The sequence below is a fragment of the Ciona robusta genome, chromosome 1 (genome assembly GCF_009617815.1).
Source record: "Ciona robusta chromosome 1, ASM961781v2".
Taxonomy (NCBI): Eukaryota; Metazoa; Chordata; class Ascidiacea; order Phlebobranchia; family Cionidae; genus Ciona; species Ciona robusta.
The window spans coordinates 2,310,356-2,337,317 of record NC_143235.1 but is presented as its reverse complement, the minus strand read 5'-3'; the positions used below and the strand labels follow the sequence as shown (position 1 = coordinate 2,337,317).

Here is a 26,962-nt window from a genome sequence, read left to right as displayed (position 1 = left end):
ATTATTGTAAAAAACAAATTTATCATATTTTAAAAGTGTTTATAATACCTGCATTCTTTAAATGTACCTTTATAGTTGCAAAATACATTTTTCAAAATACCAGTAGGCATTTGATGCAGTCTGTGTATAAGATCAGTTAAGGTGTTACTTCCTTAACATTTCTGCATAAAGGTTTACCCGCAAGGAGTCGCTAACCAGTAAATTTGTTCGCAGCATGAGATGCCAGAAACGAAAAGAAAAAGTGGCCGGCTAGTCGGGCTAGTCTCTCTATTTCCATTCAAACGCTCGCTGTGGTCGAAGGAGATAAGTAGTGTTTAAAACGAGCGAGAATTTTACAATGGAACAGAAGTATACGAAGTGTTTTCTGTGCAATAAAATGATTTGGATTATAATTATCACCGGATTTCTAGCGGAGCGACACGTAATAGCAGAAGAAGGTGAAGATCTAAATATTAATACTTTTAATTATTGCTGATTTTTTTAATTTTCTAAAATATTCGATTTAAGATTTTTTTGTAAAATGTTCGCGTATTGTTGAGTTGTGCTGCAAGCAGACGAGGGATAGTAGTTCTGATTATCGTCTTAATCATGCGGATTAGTGGTTTGTACACACAGCCATAACACAGCACCATGGAATGTTAGGGTATTAATAAATCGATAACTGATTGTGCGGCGCCTGTACAGGTTTCTAGGTTAATATTGACGTTCGTATTTTTAAAGTCAACTACCATTCTGGTGTTTGACTTCTATTACGAAATGCGTTTTTAACGCTACCAGCATTTACTACAAACATGACATAACTTTTATTTCTGCCTTTAATTACGGTAGCTATAAACTTTACCTTAAAAAAAGATATATAGCCACAGAAACGCAGTCGTTAAATTATGGTTGCAACATATAGTAGGGTGGGGGAAGATGGGACATCTTTTCATGTTGTTTACCTGTCCCATTTGGTAGTAAACAAAAAAACATTAAAAAAATTATAGAACTGTATCCCCAAGACTCCCATATAGACTGTTGTCAATAGTTTAAAACACATTCATATTTTTGGATATTATATGCTTAAGGTGTTTCATCTTCTCCCACTTTACTATATATCCAGCAAAAGTTTGTTAAACAAACGCATGTAAGTTTAGACCCTAAAATATCAAAGATTTTGACCTTGCTTTGTCTATGCGGTAATCGGTTTGATTAGACTTGGATGCGTGGGTGTTCCTTATCGATATTAATCAGTATGTAACAAGTTTGCTGCAAATATCGAGCAAGGACGCAATACCTATAGCTATGTATTTCCTACCATATGCGAAATGCAATCGATAAAGGGGCATACCAAAGAAAAAATCTATGTATAAAAATATAAAATGTGATCTAAAGGTATAGCACTCAAAAAGTTTCCAAAATCGTAACACCCTCAATCCATATACAACTTTTGGTGTTTTGCTAATATACTCCTTTAAACAGTTTGTTTGCGCTTTTATCTAAAAGTAAGCAGAGCAATATTATTGTAGTGAAACATCGTTTCGTAGGTAATGATATAGTTAACTATATGCAGTGTATACCCCGAAGCATTTAAATGGCCTGGTTAAAATAGTTTGTTTGCGTAGTAGTGTACTCCCAAACTACCGAGAAAGCATTACAATTTCATTTAAGTGGTTTCTGTTCTTTGGAATATATAGGTCTCACATTGTATCGTTTTACTTCCATTTTATCTGATCCGTTGCGGTGATTTGACTAATGTAACTTATATAAGTGAAAGCGCTTACTGCTTCTTAACAAAGCTTGTAATTATGGAAGGGATTACACTTAATAGCGGGTGACGATTACAAGTCTCATTACAACCGCGCTTCTTTACTCGAACGCCGTCGTGTGTAGAATAATGGAAGGTGCTGTGACGTCACAATACCCTCTCAAGTTCAATGGTTACGTCACACCTGCTAGTGAATAAGACGCAATGTGTAGACGAAAATTTAATTAGTTTGGGCCGTTTGTTTGGAAATTTTGATACAAGACGACAAATAAGTCTTGTTTGCTTTTATTGGTGTCGTAAAACACCGTAACGGAAATTGTTTGTAAGTTGTTTGTTTCTTACACCAGGAATTATAACTAGCGGTCTCTGAACGGTCGCCCAGATTAGAAAGTTTCAAATTTTAATGAACGACCCCGCTGTCCACGTTGGTTCACCGCTTCCTTTCGTAGCAATGGCCGGCGGCTGTGGCTGTCACGGTGATTATATTGTAGCCAGGGCGGCCAGTGTTTTACTTTGAAGCTACCACGTCCATGAGTCTAACTTCCTGTGTTTGGTATTAGCACGAAACAATGTATCGAGTATAGGGATACAACCACACGCAATCTAAAAGTAAACCAGACACCTACAGTTGCGGTCGTAACTAATCACGTTCTCGCCTTTACCTTCAAAATGGCAAAGCTTTTGTCCTAATGGCCGTTTTAACACTGTACATAAGACCACAGATTTAGGCGAGAGTTGGACCGTTACCCTAACATTGTGTATGCACTTTCTACCGTATATGGTGGAGGTTTTACTGCACGGCACGCTATGGGAATTAAGAGTTGCCAATTGTCCAAAACCGCATATCCAAATATATCTTTACAAGTTTTACTTGATTACCGAATGTACATTTTAAAGGATAACAACTTGCTTTGCTGTTCCTTTTCTGTAGTTGTGGAAGTATATTTTAACGCCCCATTAAAGAAATATAAAAGGGCGTTCGGCTGCTCAGACACTTTAAACTGGTTGTCTGTTCGAATCCCGTGTTTTATTGTATTGTTTAAAATAGTTATGTCAGCGCCGATTTTCAAAAGGCATTTTTTGATTCCGGCATTGCGCCATGTATAGAAGCCCTTACCGCGATCCCATATTCAAGTAGGCACTCTGTACCAGACCACCAGAGCACTTGTGCCCTTTGAATTCGGGATCGTAAATCAAAAATAAGCGCCGGCGTGTCTGAATTTGTAGTCTGCTGCTGTAAAGTAACCCGAAACCGCTGTAGCATCGATTTGAACTCGTAATATAAATCCCTCATGATAGCATAATGATAGATGGGGACATGCAGGTATTTTAAATATTTTCACCATGCGGAGGCATTAGTCGTAACCTTATATATATTGTAACTTTTATATTAGGATTCAATTTCGTGATAATATGATACAGACCTAGCGGTTGGAGTTGTATGGCTTTCTTTCAAACTTTAGAATTTTCTTACTAATTTAATAAAATACTAATGACATTGAGACTTTATACATAGGTTTTATCTGTGTTTGAGGTGTTTCGCATTTAATGTTTGAGAACTATTTGTCTTTAATTATTGGTCCATGCCAATGTTTACTGTTCGCAAGGATGCATCTATACGTCATTGTTTAACTTCTCAATTAAAGCATCTGTTGTGTTGCAATATTTACAAAACAGATCTCAATGTTGCGTCGCATCGCTGTTAGTTTGGTGTCATAAGCTTTGACTGGCTTGACCTAGTCTCACAGTAGGGCGCAAATATTTGCCAACTCAGTGGCGATAGAAGCCCCTAACTGCGCACCTGGCAAGCCTATCATTTTAACGTAATTTGTAAACGCTGTGGAAATCGCTTTAACTATCAAAACATGACCAAGTGTATAATACGCTTGTTCAAGCGATTGCCCAATTTATAAAAAATGCGATTTAAACTTGGATAAATAATATTTAACGAATTCCTAGCAGTTTAAAAGGGTTGGGCTGTGGTTACATTGATAACGTCACATTGCTTCTAGTAAAAGGTTGTTTGCTTGCAATCTTCGTTTTACCCGTTTAATACCATAGAACACTTTTAACATGTGTAAAGCTTACTGTATATGTAAGCTGTTTTATAAAAAGAAAAACATTAAAAATGTTATTGTTTCGGACGGTTGATACTTGTATTTATAAAAACATACGGTAAGCTAAACCTACGCTCAATGCTTTAAAAAAAAAAACGGTGTTTAAAAAACTGACGAGTATTGAACGACCGCAGATTAGACTATACCTACTAAGTTTAAATAGAACATATTGCCATAAAACATATTAGGTAATAACATCGAATGCTAATATACCTAATGTATAAAAATCGAATATCTTTTCATGCGACGATTAAACGTAATAAGATGTCGAATGTTATAGAAGTAATGAAATAAACTGAAATAAAAAGGTTTTAGATTATCTGTCTAATGGCCGTTTAATCAAGCCCTGGCCTTTCTTCATGTTACTTTAAAAGGCAATCATGTAAAGTAAGATAGGTTGGTACAATTACAAAATGGTATCCTTACAATAACGGTAAAACGCAATCAGTGAATGATATTTATTAGGATATGGAAATGATTGGTGTAGCTTTAATCAGAAAACACATATAAAGTAAGAAAATCGTATCCTAACAACTCTCTAAGACCGTTGTCAATAGTTTAAAACACGATCAGGAAATTTGGATATTATATGCTAAAACTGTCCCATCTTACCCCACGCACTATATGTATATAATCTAACTGTTACTAACTGCCATTGCCATTGCATTGTAGGGTCGTATAATTTCCACTATATATCCACGAAAACGAATTATTGCAGCATTCCTATAAAGTCTATCTTTATAAAATTGCTTTTAGTATCTGTCAATTCGGCCAAAATTTAATCGTTTTCATATTTCTGTTGTTTTTGTCAATCTGTTTCAATTATAAACGGTGGGAAAAGTTATACGGGTTTTCTGCATCAATTATGGATTGAAATCTGTCATTATATTGAATTTGTTTCAGCCTGTGGCTGATATAACTCACTTAATTGCGGCACGACTCACATTAAGTTACAGTTAGCCATTTTAAATGAGGGCTGACTTTTGTAAGCAATTGTAATCTTTGGTCTAACTACTGTACTGTTACAGATTACATATTTAAAGCCAATGTGTGCTATATAAGCCGATATATTTAAGGGCAAGAATTTTACAACCAATATGACATATTGATGCAAGATCTACCAATTATACTACGACATTAGGTTATTAAGGTAAATCTGATTCCTACAATGATTTTTAATTGTTTTGCAGCAATCCTCATGGACACGCGAACAGCAATATCGGACATTGGTTGGGCGATGTCTCCTGGATCTGACGTAAGTTAGAATAAATGATTGAATGAATGTAACTTATTTGTTCTCGCATGGCGAAACAACGATATAGTGGTTGTAATATTAAGATGTAACATGAGCAAAGCATTAATTAAAATGATCTTCGTTATCGTACGCTTAGACTGATGTGTAGTCACTGTAGTGTAAACATGTACTTGTATAATGTAACTGTACGCCCTGGGTTCAAAGTTCGCTTTGAAGTATTGTAATCGCCGTATTTGATATTTGTATTGCGAAACACACCTAAGGCCTGGGATGCAAGTGTAGTGGTCCATTACCCCAACACCTAGGTTTAAAATTGGTTGGTTTGATCATTTCATATCATCGTGGGTGGGAATATTTAAACGTGACTTGTTCATGGGTGGGCGCATACATAACAAACACAACGCTCCCATGCTCACAGGCAACTTGTTTCATGTATTATAGTAAACCATTAATATCCATAATGTACGGTTGCTGCCTTTGCTGTATTGAGAAACATGCCTGCCAAACATTCACCGCAGCTTATAGACACTAATGCGCTTATATACGCAGCTATACCGCCTAAGCATAGCCTGCGATTTGTACTAACTAATCAAATATTAATTTTAAACTAGTGTATACTCGAATGTGATAATCGCAGGTTAGATTGTGACGTAATTTCGACTAGACAAAGCATAGGTTAAACACGGCATAATAATGTGTATGACGCCATGAATCATACTAACTTCCCACGAGTACATATCCGCCCACGAAACCTGGCAGGATAATAATGACTTTTAACATTGGTACCTTGTTAGTTCAGCTGTAACCGCACCCACCGCAGTAACACAAGGACGTATAACGCACAGAAAACGCCCTTCAAGCCCAAGGACGTCTTAAAAGATTGAACTTTTTTCAACGCATACCAATCCTTTTACCAACGCTAACCGAATTTTAGAGTAAACTTTAATTAAGCGGGGTAAAACTTTAAGAACATTGTCCAGATACGCGTTGAAAAATGCTTTCATCAAACAGTCGGTATTAGCATGCCCTTCCAGTACATTTAACCTTGTCAATACGTTGCAGTGGACAGAAGCCAATGGACCTCACCCTGATGGGAGGGATAGAAGAATGTTGGTAGTTTGCCAGATTAAGAAACCTCACCAGAACAACTGGGCACGAACTCCGTACATTCCAGTGGACGGGGCGGAAAGAATTTATGTCGAATTTGAGTTTACAATAAGGTGAATTAACATACTATTCATTATTTCATCGTAAATAGATTAGGCTTGCCATAAAACATAGTAACCCAAATCTAAAATATAGTAAGTATAGTTAACCGTTAAATTACCTATAGCTTCACCTGTATTGCTATATGAATGTAAAGTACAGCTTGTTTTAATAGATAAGTTGTTACATACATGTATGTTTCCTCGTGCTAGTTTTGGAACCATTTTTTTCCTATTAGATCATGTGAGGATGTACCCAACGTAGCGACATGCAAAGAAACTTTCAATCTGTATTATTATGAAACTGATCGAGACGAAGCTACAAGCACATTCCCACCATGGCGGGAAGGGGCTTACATAAAGGTAGGGATGACTTGATTTTCTTCATTTATATCCTCGTGGGTTAATGCTTGAGTTACTTAAGCATGGTTTGCACTTCTATGCTCATAGTTGAATTGCCAAAGCGTTTGCAGTGTGTGGATAAGCAGACATGACTTTTGCTTGACCATTTTATTCTCGTGGGTAAAAACTTGAGTGACTCAACCATGGTTGCCAATTCGATGCCCCCAGCCAAGTAACTGTTGCTGAACCTAATGTGCGGATAGGCATACTTGACTTTTACTTGGCTAACTGTAGTTCTTTTCTATATAGCCTCCACTTACATACTAACCAAAGCTTGTATACATAGGTTGACACAATAGCTGCAGACAAACGGTTCAAGCCTGGATCTGCTGAGAGAAATTTTGAAACTCGAGACATTGGACCTTTAACTAAAAGAGGAGTTTATCTAGCTATACAGGTATGATACGTGTGTGGTATGTGTTTAAAAAGATAGCTACTATGAGTATACCAACATAATGGAATGTCCAGCTTGAAATTGGATGAATGTCATCTATAAATCCTCGTGTGTCCAGACAGCGACGGGTGTTTTAAATTTCGTGCCCGCTTATGAGTTGCCACATATTCAGTATGCTCTCTTTATTGCACAAAACAATACTATGCACTATATGCTCTTTCTGAAAATGTCCGCGAATATTTTAGTATACCTCACTTATAAAACGTACAGTAAATTTGATGTTCTAATCCCAGGATACTGGTGCATGCATGGCTCTCATGCACGTGCGCGTGTATTACAAATACTGCGCTCCAACCGAAAGTAACTTGGCCAACTTTGGCCGCACAACAGCTGGTCCTTACATGGCATCGTTGGTGGAAGCCAATGGAACTTGCGTCGATAATTCGTTAGCGGTATGTTATAAATTATACATCTTATGGATCACTACATTGTGTTGAGAAGTCTATAATAATCTCTATAGTCTATTCAGGTATAAAGCTTTGTATCACATGACGTGTTGTAAAGACTATGGTTTCATCGTTACTTCCCGTCCTTTCGCTTTGGTTAACTATTTGCACCTTCTCTATATTATGCCTAATGTTTGCCGACCCAAAAGTTGGTCCTTATTTGATTTGGTTTGGTCGCCTATACTGCTATGTCCAACAAAGGCTTTTGATCGTTTTTTTTTCCTGAATGTTAAATCATGTTTTGTATGCTTACAATAAAGTTGTGTGAAGTATAGGTTTAAAAATTACAAATAATTTGCTATTAGTTGCTAAACTTCGCTATTAATTGCGTATTCTCAAAATATTAATAAAGTTTGCAATATACACTTTTATTAAATTAGTATTACATCAGTAATATATGTATAACTAAGTTTCACTACCACGCGCGGATAAATAAGTTTCATTCGTGCATTCTCAGGACAACGACGACCGTGCAACATTTCGGTGTAACAGCGAAGGTGAATGGATTGTACCAAAGGGTTCGTGTCTTTGTGATCGTGGATATGGACCAGATTATACAAGCACTTCATGTCAAGGTTAGAATACATAACGTGTTAAGAATAAAAGTTAAAGTTATTGCAATAATATATAGGTAAACTACATTGGTTTAAAGCGTTCAGCGCTTTCACCTGTTCACTTTATGTGGTCATGTTTACATGGCGCCCATATTTGTAAATATTGTGAGTTCAAGATGTTAATAACATTTGGTCGTCGACTTTGCGATTGTTTTTTATTTATGACGTGATAATACTACTCTTGTCCACTTCGCCGCCCACCGCGTCGATAAGTGATTTGAAAACATGTAAACGTCATGAAGCATGGCTATTGTTCCCACGGACTGTTATAGCCTCCCGTATACTTAGCTGATGCGGGTTGCTTGGCTGTGATCGATAAGCATCTAGTAGGCGGTGAAATGTAAATCGATCGATGAAGGTTTTGTAAACCAGGCGAGATGTCAACACAAGATGTAGGTCTCTTGATAGACTGCAGGTTGCTGCCAGGCACATATTGCCAGCAAGGTCTAATTGCCCCCCTGTCCGTTCCAAGCGATTGGAAAATGGTTAGGCTGTCCAGTTGGCTAGTAGCCCGCTTGTAAAACCCTTAAAAGGAATTTCAGTCTCAGGGGTCATGCCAGTTTAATATAGAGTCAGACATTTGAACTTGGATAAGATCCAAAGCATTCACAAAGAGCAGTTATCACTCTTATCATAACCAAAATCTTCACCAATCATCCTAGGGCGCTAACCCCATCATTTGTTCCGCATAACTCGTATTAAACTTACATAAACAAAGCGAACAAGCCATCATTACTTATATTTCCATATAAGTAATTGCTCGCCCACGAAAAGCGTTTCGCCGACGTTTCCATTGCTTGCCAAGATATCTGAGATTACGGCCAAGATAAACCATGTGGTGTACACCGCGCATAAGACCAAAGCCAGGCAAGGCTACGCCTATTAAGATGAATGACTTTTCACGACAGCTTCGGCACTCGAGCAGATGCTGCGACAGAGAGAATTAATCTTTTTGACTCTTTTTCAAAGTGCTTCGAATTCTTGACGTGTTTGCCAGACATGTGGAAGATAGTTTTTCGTTCTCTTGTGGTCGTTTGATTTGTTATGTTTACGAACACAGTTACGGATGTAATCGACATGCGATTGTTTCTATAAGGAAATGGCGTGCGAAGGTTATGCATCTAAGATGTGTTTATATCAATTACGTAAGTTCACGTAATTTACTTTATATTTTTTTGCACTTTTACAAAAAACAAACAAGTAAAATATCAAATTAACGGTAAAACGCCAGTCAGTTAACACCTTTGGACGAGAAAACGGAATGTGCCCCATCTTCCCCCCACCCTACTATACATAGGGTATCACTTTTAAGCGAAGTCGCAGTAGAATGAATGTATTAGAGCAATGCGATTCATTAAAGTAGTACAAGATAATAAAGAAACGGGTAAACGGTAAAACGACAGTCGATATTGCGTGTATGGATAAAATATATAAAAAGTATCGACTAAGAAGTAGTGCCCTTATAAAGAGTATCGACTAAAAAGTGCCCTTAGACCGATAGTAGCGACTGTAGCCTACTGCAGGGCAATTCCTATACATTCTTACAGCTATGTTGAAATGTCAAAATGGATATTCTGTCATGTCATACGTTATACGAATAAATATCGTGGTATTCTTGTGAAACTGATTATAAGCCTTTGCAAATGGATATTTCATAGATTTTGCTATGATATTTTTACTGAAGGCTCGTATACCACTGTGGCGAAATGATTCCATTAGCAGCCCTAGTATTAATCAAGCTTCACTATTGTGTTTTATCTCGATATATAACTTTAGTTAGTCTTAAAAACGCGAGTTTTCAACTTTGATAAGCATTTTTGGATCGGAGTTTTATTGTTTCTTTTCCGGTAAATTTGGGAGCTATTTCCCGCAGTATTTCAGTTATATTCCCGATAAAATTTATTAATATAACATATGCGCTCTTTGCTATTCAATTCTACGCACCAGTTAACGTAAGAGCGTGCCCTACTGCCGTGATGTATTGTTTATAAATATTAATGAGGCATGCGTTGGCACGTAACGGTATCCATACATCTCTTGGGTCCAACACCATATAGGCTTCTGTTTCGCTTCTGTGTTAAAGCTTCGTCTCTTTCTTAATTAAACAGCAACCCGTTCATGTCAGGTCTGGTTCGCTTGCCCCACTAAGCCTATGAATAAATGATCAACGGTTCGTGACAGCCATTGCAACGATACAAACATACTTTATGTAGACGTTTATATATTCGATTTAATATGGGTGTGGTCCTACAACGGGGCACGCCATGGGAGCTGGGATTTAGGTAAGGGTTGGCCCTTTATGGAATATAATAATATAGCTTAATTATTTACTAGTAGTACAAACTAATTATAAAGCTTGCTATTCTGTGGGGTAAGGTCCTACATCATGGTAGGCCATAGGGCCTTAGATTTAAGCCAGAGTTTCCACATAACCACCGCTGTATAACTGAATACAGATCGCCATTCTTTCCGCTATTAATCAAAAGTTGTCCCATGTTTTCAAAGCAGAAGCTGTTTTCAATTTTTCTCGGGATTTCTTTATTTACATTCCAGACAGTCCTGTGTTATTTTCCGTTCAGATAAAATTGCTTTGTTCGCATTCACTCCACAGCCAGCAACAGCCTTTTCAAGCGTGACGAGTGCCGCTGTATAATAATATAGTCGCTTGTTTTGTCTGGAAAATCCAAGTCAACGCATTCATCCCATTCGGAGTCAAAACGCGTGCCATATTCGATCAATTTTCAAACGTGTGCTTTTAAAATTAGCCCAGCGCTCAAACAATAGAGACTGCTATAATAAAAAAAGCATAGACGGCAATACCAGTTTAATAATGTTTAGCTAAATTTAGCGCAAACGAAAGTATTACTTTTTATCTTCGATGCCCTTCTGCCGAGCATGCAACGGGGCTTGATCGTGATTTTTGTCCAAGTTGGCCCATTACTATACGGTATTTGTTAATATGAATCTTCTTCGTGTCAATCTTTTAAAATAAACTTTTTCTAAGATTTTAGTAAATACTTATTCGGTTTCAATAAAAAGTCATTAATCTTTACCTATAAACACCGGAACAGGCATTATTATAGACTGTCTCATAATTAAAATACATGCAACCACATAGTTGGTCAAATTACATTTAACCCGAAGGTTCAACCCCGGTTCTTGTTTTTGCCTCGTGTAATTGCTGTTTACGGTAAACCACCCCACCTGCTTCTGTTGTTTTCCAAGTCAACAGATTTTGTCCGTTGCGAAAAATAAAAGATTCCGTTTTTGAATCAGAACGTAAAACATGTAGCGGGACACGACGTGTATTTCATGCGAAGGTTTTAATGGACGATGTCATGTAAGTGGGCGGAGTAAAACAACAATATAAGCTTTAGCGTCGCTTCTATCTCACAACAACGTCTGGCAACCGAACGCTTCGCCGTTCGACGCATTTTGGGCACGAAGGGACCCTTTCGTCGCACTAGTGTTCGCTGCATTGCTTTTATCCACAAGAATCTAAATAACAAAAACTAAATATAATGTATACCATTTAATATATTTTATTTATCTCTTCGAATACGATAGCGAGTCAAATTGATTTAATAAAACAACCAAAAAAGGGAATTAGCAGTAAAATAAGTCGTTAAAAACACGCTAAACGGGATAAAAGAAGAAAACTGTTAAATAATCGTGGCTGCTGAAACCACAATGCAGTATAACACAAATCACATTCACTTTAAGTTATATTTGAAAAAAAAAACAGATTAAGGTGTATTTGGCAGAAAATCGTGAAACGTTAAACTTAATTTCGTGCCCTTTCATTATCTACCGTTCTTAGCTTTTCGGCTTTTTTATCCCATCCCGTCGCCCTAGTAAGCCGTATTGACCGTATTGTTAAGTATTCAATAATGAAAGGTTGGAACGAGCCGGTTATCTCCGCAATACAATGCAATGGTAGTTTTGTTGTCGTTGTATTGATCACAACTATTTCCGAGTCAGTTATCCAGATTAACTCCATTTCTCTGCCTTTTTAATTTATTCTTTAGCCGAACAGTGTATATTTTATTAAGTTGAGTCTCGAATTCCACTTTGAAAATCCTTAGTGTTAAATTGGGAAAGATAAAGCGCCTGTTGGTCTTAATGTGTAGCCACGATTTTTGGTTGATAATTTTATATAATTGTTTTTACTTTAACGTGTTTTAACGTGTTTTAACGTTGGTCTTTTTGCTGCTAATTTCTTTCCTTTAATTGCTTGAATCCTCCATAAAGTTGTTAGATACACCACGAGGCGTTACATTTATACAGAGTTAATTCATCATCCAATAAGTGTTATTAAACATATATCATATACACGGACTTTGTGGCCAAATGTAGTTAAAATATGTTTCTTAAATATTCAGATAATTCTTGCTATCCTATTGGAAAATATTTCTATATATTCATACTATGTTCGGGCATTTGTACGATTGTAAAGCAAACACAATTATATTCATAATTCAATCAAGCAAGTGCTTTTTATAAAGGGAAGTGAACACTCTACTCTTGTCTGCAACGTGTTTACATAATGACACTTCTATATTGTCCATTTAAAAACTGTCACCAAACGGCTAATATTTGTTGAGGTTATATATGTGGATTCACGTTGGCCAATGACATCCCCTGTTTTGCTAAACGCTTTTTAGAGTCGTGTTGGTACGGTTATATAACTCTAATATTTTCCTTACTACCAAATGTAATGATAAAAGAAAACCCATGTTACCTCAACATTTACACTCACGGTTACAAAAATATTTTCTGGCCACCCAAAACAAAGGGAACTAGAACCACAGGTCCCCTTACCACGTAAATAGGATGCAGTGCGGTATTTATAACCCACAACGTCGTACCCACGCCAGTATAATACAACCTTACGTAGAGAATGTGGGTCGTATCCTGGTGTTAAGTTTTCATCGCTTCGTTGGCTTCCCTATATCATTGTAACTTGTGAAGGGCTAACTCAGTGGGGCGTAATCCCTCTGTGTAGGTTCCCACCGTGGTTTAAAAGGTTACGAACTTAATACTATAGACGGGAATGCCACTTTGCGCACTGTAGAATTACAGCAGCAAACCTATGATATTGTATACAAAGAATTTTAAAGAATTTTAGAATTTGACTCACTATTACTTTATAAAGATTTATATCACGCAACCATTGGCATTGTGTCGTAAAATAACTTCGGTTTGTGACGTCACGAAGTCAAAAGAGATTAGTAAGTTTTACGGCGCCTATATGGTTATGGGTGAAACTTAAATTAAAACCGTTTTTTAATATTCACCAAAAGAGCGTTGGTTGTTTGTATTTCTAATTCAACCAACCGATAAATTGAACGACATTCTTTCACAGAGTGCGGTAGGGGTTTCTACAAGTCAAGCGTGGGGAACGGTGGTTGCGTTAGGTGTCCTGCATACAGTGAATCTCAATCCGACGGCTCAACAGAGTGCCAATGCATGCCCGGTTACTACAGAGCGTTGTCCGATGACGCAGCTAAACCATGCTCACGTAAGTTAAAGTAATTTTACTTTTTTTAAGTCCAAAGACTTGCGGCGACGTATACTGTTGTGAAAAACTGATTAATGGATGTAACTTTAATAAAAAACAGCAACAAACTCAATTAAAAGGACAACTTTAAATGCTCATGCAATTGAAAGTATATTTAAATCAAATGCACCATTTTTTTAAAACTCTCAACTTCTTTTAAAATCTGCCTCGTATTTTGGAATTTTTAAAGTTTAAACTTTTACAATGAAAATTACTCGCGTAGCATACAGCGTAGGGAGATAAGCCATCGAAAAATGTCAGTGCAGGTTTTTAAGCTTCCACACATTCCATTACAGTGCAGGATTATCTTTACATTATGCTGAAACTACGTAGGTTATGGGTTCAAATCCCGACTTTGACAGACACAATAACTTAAACGTGGTTCAATTTCCCTTATTTGGTATTATGACAAACCGTTTGAAGTTTTTCGTTATGACCCCGCCTATACACGGTTATGTTTTATGACGTCATCGAATAATGACGTCATTACCACCTTACAATAGTCTGAATAGAGCGATATTGCATGAATCATAAACATTATTGATTCAGACATATCTTATAATGGGGACGTTTGAACTGAAACCGCAACTATGAGTAAATGTCATTTATTTGTTCTCGCGTGGCGGGCAATGACAGTCGTTATAACACAGGTGATTTGTTTCATACACCTCGTACCCTTTACGAGTGACCATATACGTAACTTGTCAGCGATCTTTTAAAACAGAGTCACAATAAATTACATTACGTCATATGGAAAGAGATATTGCGACCACGTACCTGAAATATTTGGTGATTGAATGTAATGTTGAAAAAAGATTCCCATGCGTAATATAAAACAGTCATAATACAAGCTGCTATAGTTTTGAATAATGTAAAACTAACTTGGATCTACCATGTGGTATAAATGTTGCGTTTTTACAAATTGGTAAAAATGTGGAGAAAAAATATCATTCCACATTATTTTCACGGCTTTTATAAGCGCACTCCGAACCGAAAACTTTAAATGACTATTAAATCGGTGTACAACTGACAAAACATTTTTTATTTCATTAAATAGCATTTTATCGTTACGTTTGCTTTCAGAACCCCCAAGCAAACCTGTAAATGTATTGGCTATCGTGAACCAAACCAAGATAACTTTAACATGGGAGAGGCCGTTTAACGATGGTGGTAGGGATGATATAACGTACAGGTAATATTAGATAAATATTACCATATACCGTTCTTAAATGTTTAAAACACGATCAGGATATTTGGATATAATGTGCTAAAGATGTCCCGTCTTACCACTCTACTATACATATGATGTTGGTGTCAGGCATATTATTAGTCTGAAAGAAACTTATCTAATTTTTTATGATCACAAATAAAGTTATTTAGAAAGATTGTATACATACATCTGTAGCTGTATGTAATTTTAAAACTGAACACAATTTCAGCATGTTTGTGTATAATTGTAAAATATAAGTTAAAAATATGTTGTGGCGCAAATATTTCCAGAGAACCCAATGCCGTGCCCATAAAAGATTAAGAACCTGTATGTTTTGTTATTGCCGTTTACAATTATGATGTTACGTTCATTCATTCATAATGGCCCTTCGCAATTCTAGAATCAACCCCTTTATTACATATCTCTTATTACGTCATCTATTCCCAATCAGTCAATACACTCAAGTAGATTTGAGCTCTTGACTCTAAGTATCCGTTTATTCCGTAATATTATCGATTACAACATGGTATAACGGCCACCTTTTATATAAGATGATATTTTATCGATTGAGGGTAAAATGCGACATACATCGCTTTATTATTTTGATCAAATAGCGAAAATATAAATTAAGGCTTGTGCTTATAACACAAAAACTATTATATGAATACAAATCTTTTGTAAAAGGTATTTTTTGTCTTGTCGTTTCGACGTCCTACTCAGGTTGTCTCTCATTTAATATAATGCCAAAAAATGACGGAAGACTGTATTAGATATGCATTATGATTGGCAACTATAGTTTATATTAACGCTGTATTATTTTGGCATTTGCTTCGAATGTTTATGGTAAAATTTTATAAAGCTGAAAACTTTATGTTTTGCGTTAAAGTTTAATGCTGCAATTTAACCAGATTGGGCAATAAACCGCAACGTCTTATGTTCGCCAATTTATTATATTTAATATTTTTATAATGGACCTACTCTTTTGCTACTGTTTTGATCGGTTTTGGTAAAAGGCATAATGTGACAAAACAATGGCTTCTGTTCAGTTTGACGCGTTCTACATTTACCTGCACTTACCGGCTTCAAATCGATTCAAACATAACCTGATTTGAGTCTAATGCATCTCTCTCTGCATAGCGGGAAATACACGGGCATGAAATATTAATAACCTTCTTCTCATTGTAGGATTGAGTGCCAAAGATGCCAGGTCGGCTTCGACCATTGTGCCCCATGCCCTCAGGGTGTGGACTTCGAGCCCCGGCAAAGGGACCTCGTAGTTACGAAAGTCGTCGTCAGGGATTTAAGCTCCTATGCTTATTACCGATTCAAGGTAAAACTATTGAAATTCTAATGTTTTGGTAAAGCATGGTAATGGACAAACGTAGCATGGGGTCTTGCCACACATTAAAACGTGCAAAACATTTTAAGTTTTTTTCTTAGAAGTAGTTCCTATACGTTAATCTATAATCAGCTGTACTATATTATACACTTACGAAATCATGCATTTTCAAAATTATATTCTATATGGCAAGGTCTCTATATGCAATGCAAAAGCTATTATAACACTCGTTTCCCAATTGCGGCCGTGTCTCTCTTAGTCCATACTAAGCAACGTACACATATAAAGTTTTATTTCCAACTTTAAGCAAGTATGGAGTAAAAATCAAACAATTTGTTTAAATTCCCTCACTTACCTCTGCTAGAATTTAAATTTAATCTGAAAATCAATGCTTACCGTCTCGTTGCAACGTAAAGCAACCACACACATTTAATTGCGTAGAGTTCGAGTTGTGTGTTATATCTGAATGTAGAGGAAAGTGATTCAACGATTCAACCATATATACACCAATGTTAAACAATTGTGTTTAAAAATTTAAACAAGTTTAACTTAGAAAATAACCTTTCTAAAATCTCAGTTCAAAATTTTAGTGACTGTTGTATAATTTCGGTTCGGTATTTCACTATTTGGAAACAGTTTAAAAATTTAAAGACAAAAAATGCATTATTGTTCTTACTCACAATTTTACCAAAAAGCTGCCGTACCTTTTTGCTAGGCACATTTCTTTGATAAAAAAATTAAATATGGCGTTCGCTAACACCTTCGTGTACCACAAATGGTACGCTTACCATGGGTTGTAAATGCAAAGAATGTCTTCATTTGTTTGCCCCAGCTGTTATGCAGCATAGCTTAAAGCTATAAACAGTTATAGCATCTGGTAACACTACATTCTTATCTGTGTTTGTGTTTACTTAATACATTGTCCCGCACCACCCGTGTGGGACCTAATTTCTTATTTTCTTATCATTTATGTAAACATTCAATTACTGTCACAGATATTTGCTATAAACGGGGTTACGTGGGTTGCGCAACTTAGCCCCTCAGAAGTCGAATACGCCGAAGTTACCGTAGAAACCAACGAAGCAGGTAATGACGTAATTGGAGTATGACGTCGCATATTGACGTAATTTAAATATGACGTCACACCACGCACGTCATTTTTGTATATTGAAAAAAATCAATATTCGAACCATATACCATTCATGACCACTCGGTTCGTAATAAACCATCTTTCTTCGTTGTTTTATGACGACACAATCCCATCTGGCTACGTCACAATATTGATATTCGAAACACAATGAATACATTATTACTTCAAATGCGTTTTTTGCGAGATGTCGTTTTAACTATGATGTCAGAGAGGGTTTGCGATGTTTCTGTTGCAGCCCAGTGGTTCCTTATGGTTGTCTAAACTGTCATCCATGCAGAAAATCAATCACCCACAAGGTTACATATGTGTTAAACTGCAAGCGTGCGCGAGGTGCAGAAACGAACCCCCGTGTTAAAAAAAAGTCGTTTTCGCGAGATTGAACTGGTAACAAATATTTATTCATTGATTGAATCGTTTCTCAGATAGTATATACGTTCTGGTTATACGCCCACTGTTATACTGCATTGCCCAGAGCATGTCTTCAATATCGGCATATCGCTGGCAATGTATGGACACATTGAAACCATTAGGACCCCATGCACGCTGCCTCACTGCAAGTCGAATCTATGTTTTCCGCTTTTAAATATTTGATGCGTGAATTATAATTGGAAAATCTAATCAACGCTCTTGGAAAGATACGCTACCTCTGTGTGTGGATTTGTTAAACAGAAAGTAAATAATTCATGAAATCTGTTTCGCAAAATAGGAAATAAGCTGAGTTTGCTGCCAGGCATGTTTAAACTCTGATTGAGTTTTACTGGTAATTTATTTTTTAAGAACGTTTTTTTAACAATTAACAACGCTGTTGTCGCGTATTGAGAGTATATCCTTTATAACGGGATGTTTTGGTTGTTTGGGAAGTTTCCTGGAACCGTAGTTTAAACCAAAGTCACTCAACGCTCCAGTAAACCAACCACGAATCTGTATAACATACAGGGGTCGATGAAATACCATGTCTACACCTCTGTTATTGGACAGCTATCAAATTTAAAACTTCTGAACGGTTTAATTAAAAACACACGGCACTTAAAAACCTGGACCGTAAAACAATTTAGAATCCAAGCAAGAGGTTTTTATTTTATAAATGTTGAATGTTCTTTGTTTACTACCAAACGGGACGGCAGAATAGCCCCCACCCTACAGTATATAACAATCTTTTCTTTTATTCACAGCACCGTCCATGGTTCTCGGTGTTCGAGTTACAGATCTCAGTGAAACCTCAGCCATTCTAACATGGGATACACCAGCCAAAGTAAACGGTCTTATACGAAGCTACGTTGTATCACTGGGGTTGGTGTACCAAGGCCAAGTCACCGATATCAGGATGTTTAATTCAACAAGCAAGAGGAGCATGAGGCTGGATGGGTTGAAGCAGAACAACATGTATGCTGTCAAGGTAAAAATCACGACTTATGTTTATTTTGTTACTTCTGCTGCCGGGCGTAATGTAAATAATCTTTTAGTGGTTTATCGGGTATAAAAATGTAGTGTTTTTTGACAAACAATTGAGTCACCAAAAGATGAATTATGTTTAGTTCGGTTTGATTTATATATAGACACATAATATTCTCTGTTAAGGTAAATTATATATTACTATGTATGTTTAGGTTTTTATAGTCTGTTACAACGCATAACATAAATTTTATGTGACGCTTTGAACATAGGAGCAAAATCATTTTATTTAAAACATAACGAAGCAATGGGAAACACAGCAAAACGAAAATCGGTTAAACACGCTATCGGTAAAAACTACTTGAGTAAAAGTATCAATTCAATTCTTGGCTCAAGTTATGTACTACGAACTGTGTATGTTTGAAACCCCCGCCACAATTTGTTTCATCGACTTCAATTCTTTTATCTTTTCCTATCAACCTCTTGACATGTATAATGTACAATTGAAACATCGTACAGTTCAATTAAATGATAGTTATACACTACTTAGCCAATCTAGTTTTGTAAGATAAATATAAAAACATACTTGGCACAAATTTACAGCACGTTTCATTTTAAGCTTGTAAACAATCTGTATGTCGTGCATATAGAACAGGATTAAACTGACGCGGTACAACCCGTTGTACTAGCACGTTACTGCCCAACTTTTAGCACTACAAAACTTGTAAAACAGAAATGTTTAAAAATGAAAACAAATTTATTCTTATATGACCTGGTAAGTTTACGTTTAAACATAAAATAACTTTTCTATATTTCCAAAAACGATAGCGAATATAAACTATTTAAGTCAACGAAGAAAAGAGAATTTGCAGCAAAACGACTTTTATTAAAACACGATGTGGACATAAATTATGCGGAAAAACATCAAAGTTAAAAAGATTGCCAAAACCGTATTTTTATATAATCTATCCCGCAGCTACAAATACTTGAGGCCATATTTCTTCATGTAAAAACGAACATAAAAAAATGATAAAGATTTATTTTTTCAATGTAAAATCGTCTAGTTAAAAACTAAATATTTACCTTTAGTATTGCAGGAGAAGGTATATAAAGCTGTATTTTCTCAAAACGATGTACTTTTCTCAAAGAACAACCAAACGGTTTTAATCTGTTAGAGTTATTTATAGAACATATGAACTCGTAAACTACCGTTAATCCCTATGTGTATAAATAGATTTATATAATACATATATAGAACTTTTTTGCATAACTAAATACATTCTCCCAACCAAAAGTTGTGCTTAACCGAAAAAATCACACAAAGTTACATACACGGTAACTCAAGTGGCCACTAGGTGTATGAAAAAGAACACCTGTGTTATAAAGACTGCCCTTACTCCGCTATGCCAGGATAAATAAGTTGCTGATTTTCACTCACAAATAATATTTGCATTGGATTTATCGGTATATTTAACTTAACTAACTTATGATACGTTACTCCAATAGGTTCGGGCTTCCACCGACGCCGGGTTTGGACCTTACAGCGTTCCCCTAAAGTTCTCACCACTTGAATCTACTACGTCATCACCGAATACAAACGACCACGTGGGTACGATTCAACTTATTATTGCTGTGATTGGTGGATGTAGCATCATCATCGCTATCGTGCTTATCGTGTTCTGCTGCAGGAGGTGAGTGGTGAATGAATAAATAAATGAACGAAAAGATAGGTGGAATGAATCAACGAACAAAATTAACTTGCGATGTGATCGACCGATTATTGGCCACTTTGGGTTTAGGAAAATGTGGTGTCTTACTATATACACACATGATGATAATGGTTGATACATCAAGCGGAACAAAACAACTATGAAATTCTTTAACTAATAACACCTGCGTTTTCCTATTCAATGATATGAATGACGCTCTGTTAACTTTGGAAATTTCTGATTTGTTTTCAATAAAATTTAAAATTACAGAAAATCGCACCAAAACAAATCGAAACTAGACATGGAAAAGTTGCCAATGTTCGTTATGGGGCATCTTAAGAATGGCAGCATTGGCTACATGCCGGGTCATAAGACCTACATTGACCCCACGACTTATGAAGATCCTGCAAGAGCCGTGCTTGACTTTACAAAGGAGATTGACGCTTCTTATATCGGTATAGAAGAAGTTATAGGCGGAGGTATATATGAATTCATATTTTCATCAAAAATATAATGTGCGTTTCATGTACACCAAACGCTTTAGATCGGATTTATGATAACTAATAGAATAAGTTACCTTTAATCCCCTGATATATAGTTTATTTATGGGGTGGCTAACGATTTTCCTTCAGGCTCACTTTAACAATTTTATTATTTGTCGAATGTCATCGATTTTTCGAACGTTTACGTCATCAGATAAGAATCAAACTGACGTAAAACCCGGATGTTCTTCGTTCAGATATTTATCTCTAAGTTTCGATAGTATAATAGGTTGGGCCTAATCTATTTCTATGGTCTTTTTTGCATCAATAACTATTGCTAACAAAATTATCCTGAGTATTGCTAGGGATTAACGAGGGGTAAAATGTTCCATGTTTTATTATCTTTTAACGTCACATTTCGTAGTAAACAAATCATATTCACAAATTGTATAATCGTATCCTGGCAACTCTAGAATAGCGTTATTGATAGTTAAACGCGGGCGCAAACTGTTTTAACATTAAAACTTTGTAACCCTGCAAAAAAGGTTCACTGCGTTTATCACACGACTACCATGTAATTTATATTTGTCTGAACTGCAACCAAAAGTGAACACATAGTAGATAGAACCGAGGCCACAATTTATTTGTCTTTGGTGTATAATCCATTGTTATGCAAGCTTGCTTGTATATTTTATGATGTGGTCATATGAGCGCAGCAGTAACTACATATCCTGCAGTAGCTGCATTGGATTTACAATTCCAAACACAACCCGCTGACAGGCCCCCCTGTGTGTGGTGTATTTAATAATGCATGCTCTTGACAAACAACACGTCCCACCATACGACACTTTGTTTAAATTCATTTTTTATAAATCCAAATACTCCACACAGGAGAGTTTGGAGAAGTCTGTCTTGGACGCATGAGGTTGCCAAACAGCAAGAAAGAACACGACGTAGCCATTAAGACATTGAAAGCTGGCTACAGCACTCAACAGAAGCTTGACTTCCTTGGCGAGGCTTCGATCATGGGACAGTTCGATCATCCGAATGTCATCAGGTTGGAAGGAGTTGTCACGAAGAGTCAACCGCATATGATTATCACTGAATACATGGAGAATGGATCACTGGATACTTTTCTAAGAGTAAGACAATTTTAACATCTTATATGACTTATGCAAGTAGAATTGTGTTAACTATTTTATTTATAACATGACTGTCTTCTCGTACACCTCATGCTAAATGCTCAATCCCCTTAAAAGCACAAATTTCACATCGAAATTTATCCGCTTATAGCTGTGACGCTTACTCATAATACAAGCATAATAAAAACAAAGCAAGATTATATAACAACTCCCCACCAACCGCACAGTCACGTACTATACTTTATGCTACGCAGGTATAAGGAGACTCATGCATTTGTTTAATTTAAAAATCAAACTGTTGTTAAGTCTCCTAATCGCGAAATATCGTTCCGAAATGGCGCAATTTGTAGGGATAACAAAATTATGTTCTCAGAATTTTATCATAGCCTATAACGATTTGTAGAAAAATATTCTTTAGCGAGGCACTCCCTGGAACCTGGAATTTCGGTTAAAGTTGGCCGATTAACCATACATTCTATACAGTTAGAATGTATCTCATTTATTCCAAGTATTGATCCACTGCATGCCTTTGCACTCAAACAAAGTCCATTATACTTCCCATTAAACGTCGTTTCAGTTCCAGCTTTAGTTAAAATACTCGATTTGCGAACGGCCGTTGTCAGCTTTTCGTTTAACCCAGATCGATTAAAGGAATAAATTAAAACAAATAATATCTTGAAACAATTTAAACTCTTCCCTTCCAAGTTGTAACCTCATTCGTCTACGCTCACATTATCTTGAAATTTAATCAATCAAGTTACGATCAGGAAAGTTTAAGCCGTTCCTGTTGACATTTTTATTCATATTCCGCCCGGTATATAATGAACAGCTGAAGTACGGACTTATTTCCTAGAACATTAAATAACGTATAACCCGTACGAAAGTCTACGTTTTTGTTGCTTTATTATTTTTTAACATTAAAGCTGGATTGTAACGTTTAAAAAATGTAACTATTTACTTTATTTTTCTTTTAAATATGGTAACTGAAAATACATAGCGGTAAAATGGCAGTTGTTATATGACACACTTTGAAAAATATTGATTACAGGAATATCTGTTTAAGAAAACTGTCGTTCATATTATCAATACGTTTGGTGAAAAAATAGACTGAAAATGTTCAACAATTTAAATAATTATTAAACTTTTTAGAAACACGATGGTGAATTCACAGTGATCCAATTAGTTGGAATCCTCCGCAACATCGCAGCTGGCATGAAATATTTGTCCGATATGGGTTACGTACATCGGGACCTTGCTGCGAGGAATATTCTGGTCAATGCACAACTTATTTGTAAAGTATCCGACTTCGGGTTGAGCAGAGTTTTAGAGGAAAGCTCAGATTCAACGTACACTACAAGGGTAAGAAGACATTTAATTCGTTTTAATAGACCACCATTTATTGCCGATGCTGTTCTACAGAACAATTTTAAAGAAAAAAAAACGATAGTGTTTTTTTTCATTTTATGCAACTTCGTTAAAGTAATAAGTAGCTAAACTATTTTTTTTCAGTTTAACAATAGTTTATCACAGTAGGCTACCCCTAAATATGTGTACAGCAGAAAAAAATTACTGTTTTATTTAATATACCTTCATGGGCCGCTACAGAGGTCTTTCTGGGAGTTTAGGCAACCTTAATACATGTTATTCTAACCAAAGTAGATTTACATAGAGGAACATTTTTCTCATGTTCTATGAAAATCAATGTCGTATAGAACCTTACGTTTTTAACACGATTTTCTTTCTAAATAGGGCGGGAAAATTCCGATCCGTTGGACGGCGCCAGAGGCAATCAACTACCGTAAGTTTACGTCAGCAAGTGACGTATGGAGTTACGGCATTGTTATGTGGGAAGTGATGTCATACGGGGAAAGACCATACTGGGGAATGTCGAACCAAGATGTAAGAATATGTTATGAATATTATTTTTTGTAAATTATCTGAATAAAAGCGACGAAATACGATGTCAAAACATTGGTTTGCAGAAAGTTTTTCAGAATAGCTATATATTTATGATATGCCCGACAGCAACAATCTTTTGTGATTGATTACTTAAAAATAAGAACGTCACAGTTTGTCCGATGTTTAACTTTAACCTCTTGACGTGCCTCGCCGCAGGTCCTCATTCCTATATAAGAGAAAATATACTTTGAAAGTAAGCATGAGATGTTCAGCCGCCATGAATGTTGCGCAATATAAAACTGTGCTACAGTCCTCATCCAGCCACCCAAAGTTTACCCCATAGTAACAACAAACCTTACCATCGCAGGTCATCCATGCTGTGGGAACTGGCTACAGACTCCCAGCACCCATGGATTGCCCGCAAGTTCAACACAAGCTCATGCTAGACTGCTGGAAGAAAGACAGAAACGAGAGACCCAAGTTCTCCCAGGTTGTTGCAACCTTAGATCGGATGATACGTGAACCAGAACAATTGAAAGTTATAGCTGGCCATGAGTAAGTAATGGTACTAGACCGTATCTTTTTTTCCTGTTCATGTATTGCTATAAAATGTATTAATATTGTTACGACTGTAGTAGGGTTGGGTAAGATGGGACATGTTTCATTTTATTTTCTTATCCAGTTTGGTGACAAACAAAAATATCTTATAAAACAGAGGACCGCGATAAAACCTTTGTTAATTGTTAAATACGATCTGTAAACATGGGTTTTAGGTGTTAACGGTACCCCGTCTTATTCTACAGTTGTATATTTTAACTCTAGATATTAAATAATATTAATAATATTTCAGTAAAAACCGCAACGGTTGCTTATTAAACGAGCGTGGAAGTTTACGAAGACCGTCATTCCAAGGCCCGAATGGAATTTCCGAAACGATGACGCTTCTCATGGATGACCGCACACGGTGTACGTCATTGCTACGTCATCAAGTACCCTCTTCACTTGGCGTGTGGTTGGACGGGTTGGGACTTGGAAATTATAAAGAAAATTTTGTTTCTGCTGGCTACTCGTCGTTGGACCAAGTCCTACAGATGTCTCCAAGGTATAGTACAGCAGTAGATCATATTTTATCATTGACTTAAAATGTTCCTGAGTGTAGATTTTTATAATTATAATGTACTGCAGTTTTAGTTTTATAAAATATTTATTTAGTTTTTATTATTTATTTAGTAACTTCGTGTAAACATTGGTATAATACATTTTTTATACCAACGATTCATTTGCCGTCTGATAAGACACCTTCATGGTATGTATGACACGACACACCTTAATGAATGAATGTAACATATTTGTCGTCGTGTAAAAGCGACAATCGTTAGAACACGCTCTGTTCTATAGAGCTCATGTCCGCTTTCGAGTTGCCACGTATGTAACTTTGTGAGTGATTGTTTTTCTGTATTGCTAACAATTTAGACAACCCATTATTACCACCAGTTTAATATTAATTATTATTTTACAGCGATCTAGCAAGCCTTGGAATCGTGGAGACAAACCAGCAGAACGCCGTGATGGAAAGCATATCTTCAATCAGATACAAAACCAACCCTGGAAGGAAACCACCTCAGTATAGAGACGAACGGATAACTGGTATCCCTGTTTAGGGGAAGTACCCATGTATTGCAATCGTACTAAACTTTCCTGGCATGATGTTTCCCAACGAAGCCGCAGTGGCTTGCTAATCTTTATCAGCCGACAAGTGGAACATACCCCTAAATGGTAGATGCTGCAATGTGAAAACTCCGACGTAAATACGTTCAAAAAAATCAGGGTTGTTTTATTGATGGAGCATGGGACGACGGGTGTTGAGTGTCTAAAATAGGCAACTGATCATGAAAGGTTGAGAAACAATGGGATAAAATCTGGGTACCACGTACAATCATATAATGGACATTTATCGTGCTGTTGGACTTTTATTTTATGCATTTAAAGTTTATAATTTATTTCTGTTCTACTTTTTTCAAGGCAATCTTTCCTATGGGTACATTACAGTTTAAACGTTATAGTATGTTCTTGCAGTGTATTGGCATTCAAATGCATTTAACTTAATAATTTAACTGCTCCAAAAATTGTTACCAAATAATTCATGATTTAATTTCCTTACACTTACATTACTTTGTATGAGTAAGAAGTGGTTAAACCGTAACAAAAGTTACAAATGGCAAACTCAGCCAAATGTTTTGTCTTTAAGTTTAAATATGTTGTATTGCATGGCCGAAATTGCCAGTGAAAAAAAGAAGGTTTATTACTCGTTTCGGTGTAATTTATTGCGTAAAACTTAAACCTGCATTTAAACACTGTGCTGAATGTAAAAACGGATATAAATAAAATAAAGTAATCATAAATCTATTCGTGGACAAAGTTTCTTCAAAAAGGAAATGCAAGTTACTTTTAGACTTGTGTGTATAATTCGGAAACTTGAAAAAAAATTTGAACAAAACATCTCTAATAAATTGGATAAAGCATAGACAAAACATGAAAAATAATATGGATAAAACACGAACAAAACCAGAACAAAAGTTTGAACAAAAGTTGAGCAATACATGAACAAAATTTGGAAAAAAAATGAGCTAGAGCAGAACTTTTTCTTGAATATGTGTCCCGGACAAAATATTTATTTTTAAATAAAATTTGCAAAACATGTTTGAATCTCAAACCGTACAGTCCGGTAGCTTCAACAAACTGATGAAATGGTATTCCACTTTGTAATATTAATTGTGTCTAGAACTTCCTCAATCTGATTTAGAAATTTCACGCCTGTGCCTGCACAACTATATAAATA

General features: G+C 36.2%; 1 protein-coding gene across 1 annotated transcript; it reads left to right on the top strand.

Annotated features, from left to right (window-relative positions):
• Nucleotides 1-255: 255 nt before the first annotated feature.
• LOC149741295 (ephrin type-A receptor 4-A-like) lies at nucleotides 256-26,529 on the top strand. The gene is made up of 20 exons (XM_089873219.1): nucleotides 256-437; nucleotides 5,055-5,119; nucleotides 6,182-6,339; nucleotides 6,564-6,687; nucleotides 7,013-7,123; nucleotides 7,414-7,572; nucleotides 8,084-8,201; nucleotides 13,606-13,761; nucleotides 14,884-14,992; nucleotides 16,196-16,340; nucleotides 17,345-17,435; nucleotides 18,672-18,895; nucleotides 20,398-20,582; nucleotides 20,871-21,079; nucleotides 21,974-22,224; nucleotides 23,374-23,583; nucleotides 23,974-24,123; nucleotides 24,491-24,678; nucleotides 24,974-25,225; nucleotides 25,643-26,529. Exons 1-20 carry the CDS (start codon nucleotides 338-340, stop codon nucleotides 25,782-25,784), a joined length of 3,147 nt encoding a protein of 1,048 aa, XP_089729345.1. The 5' UTR covers nucleotides 256-337; the 3' UTR covers nucleotides 25,785-26,529.
• Nucleotides 26,530-26,962: the final 433 nt, after the last annotated feature.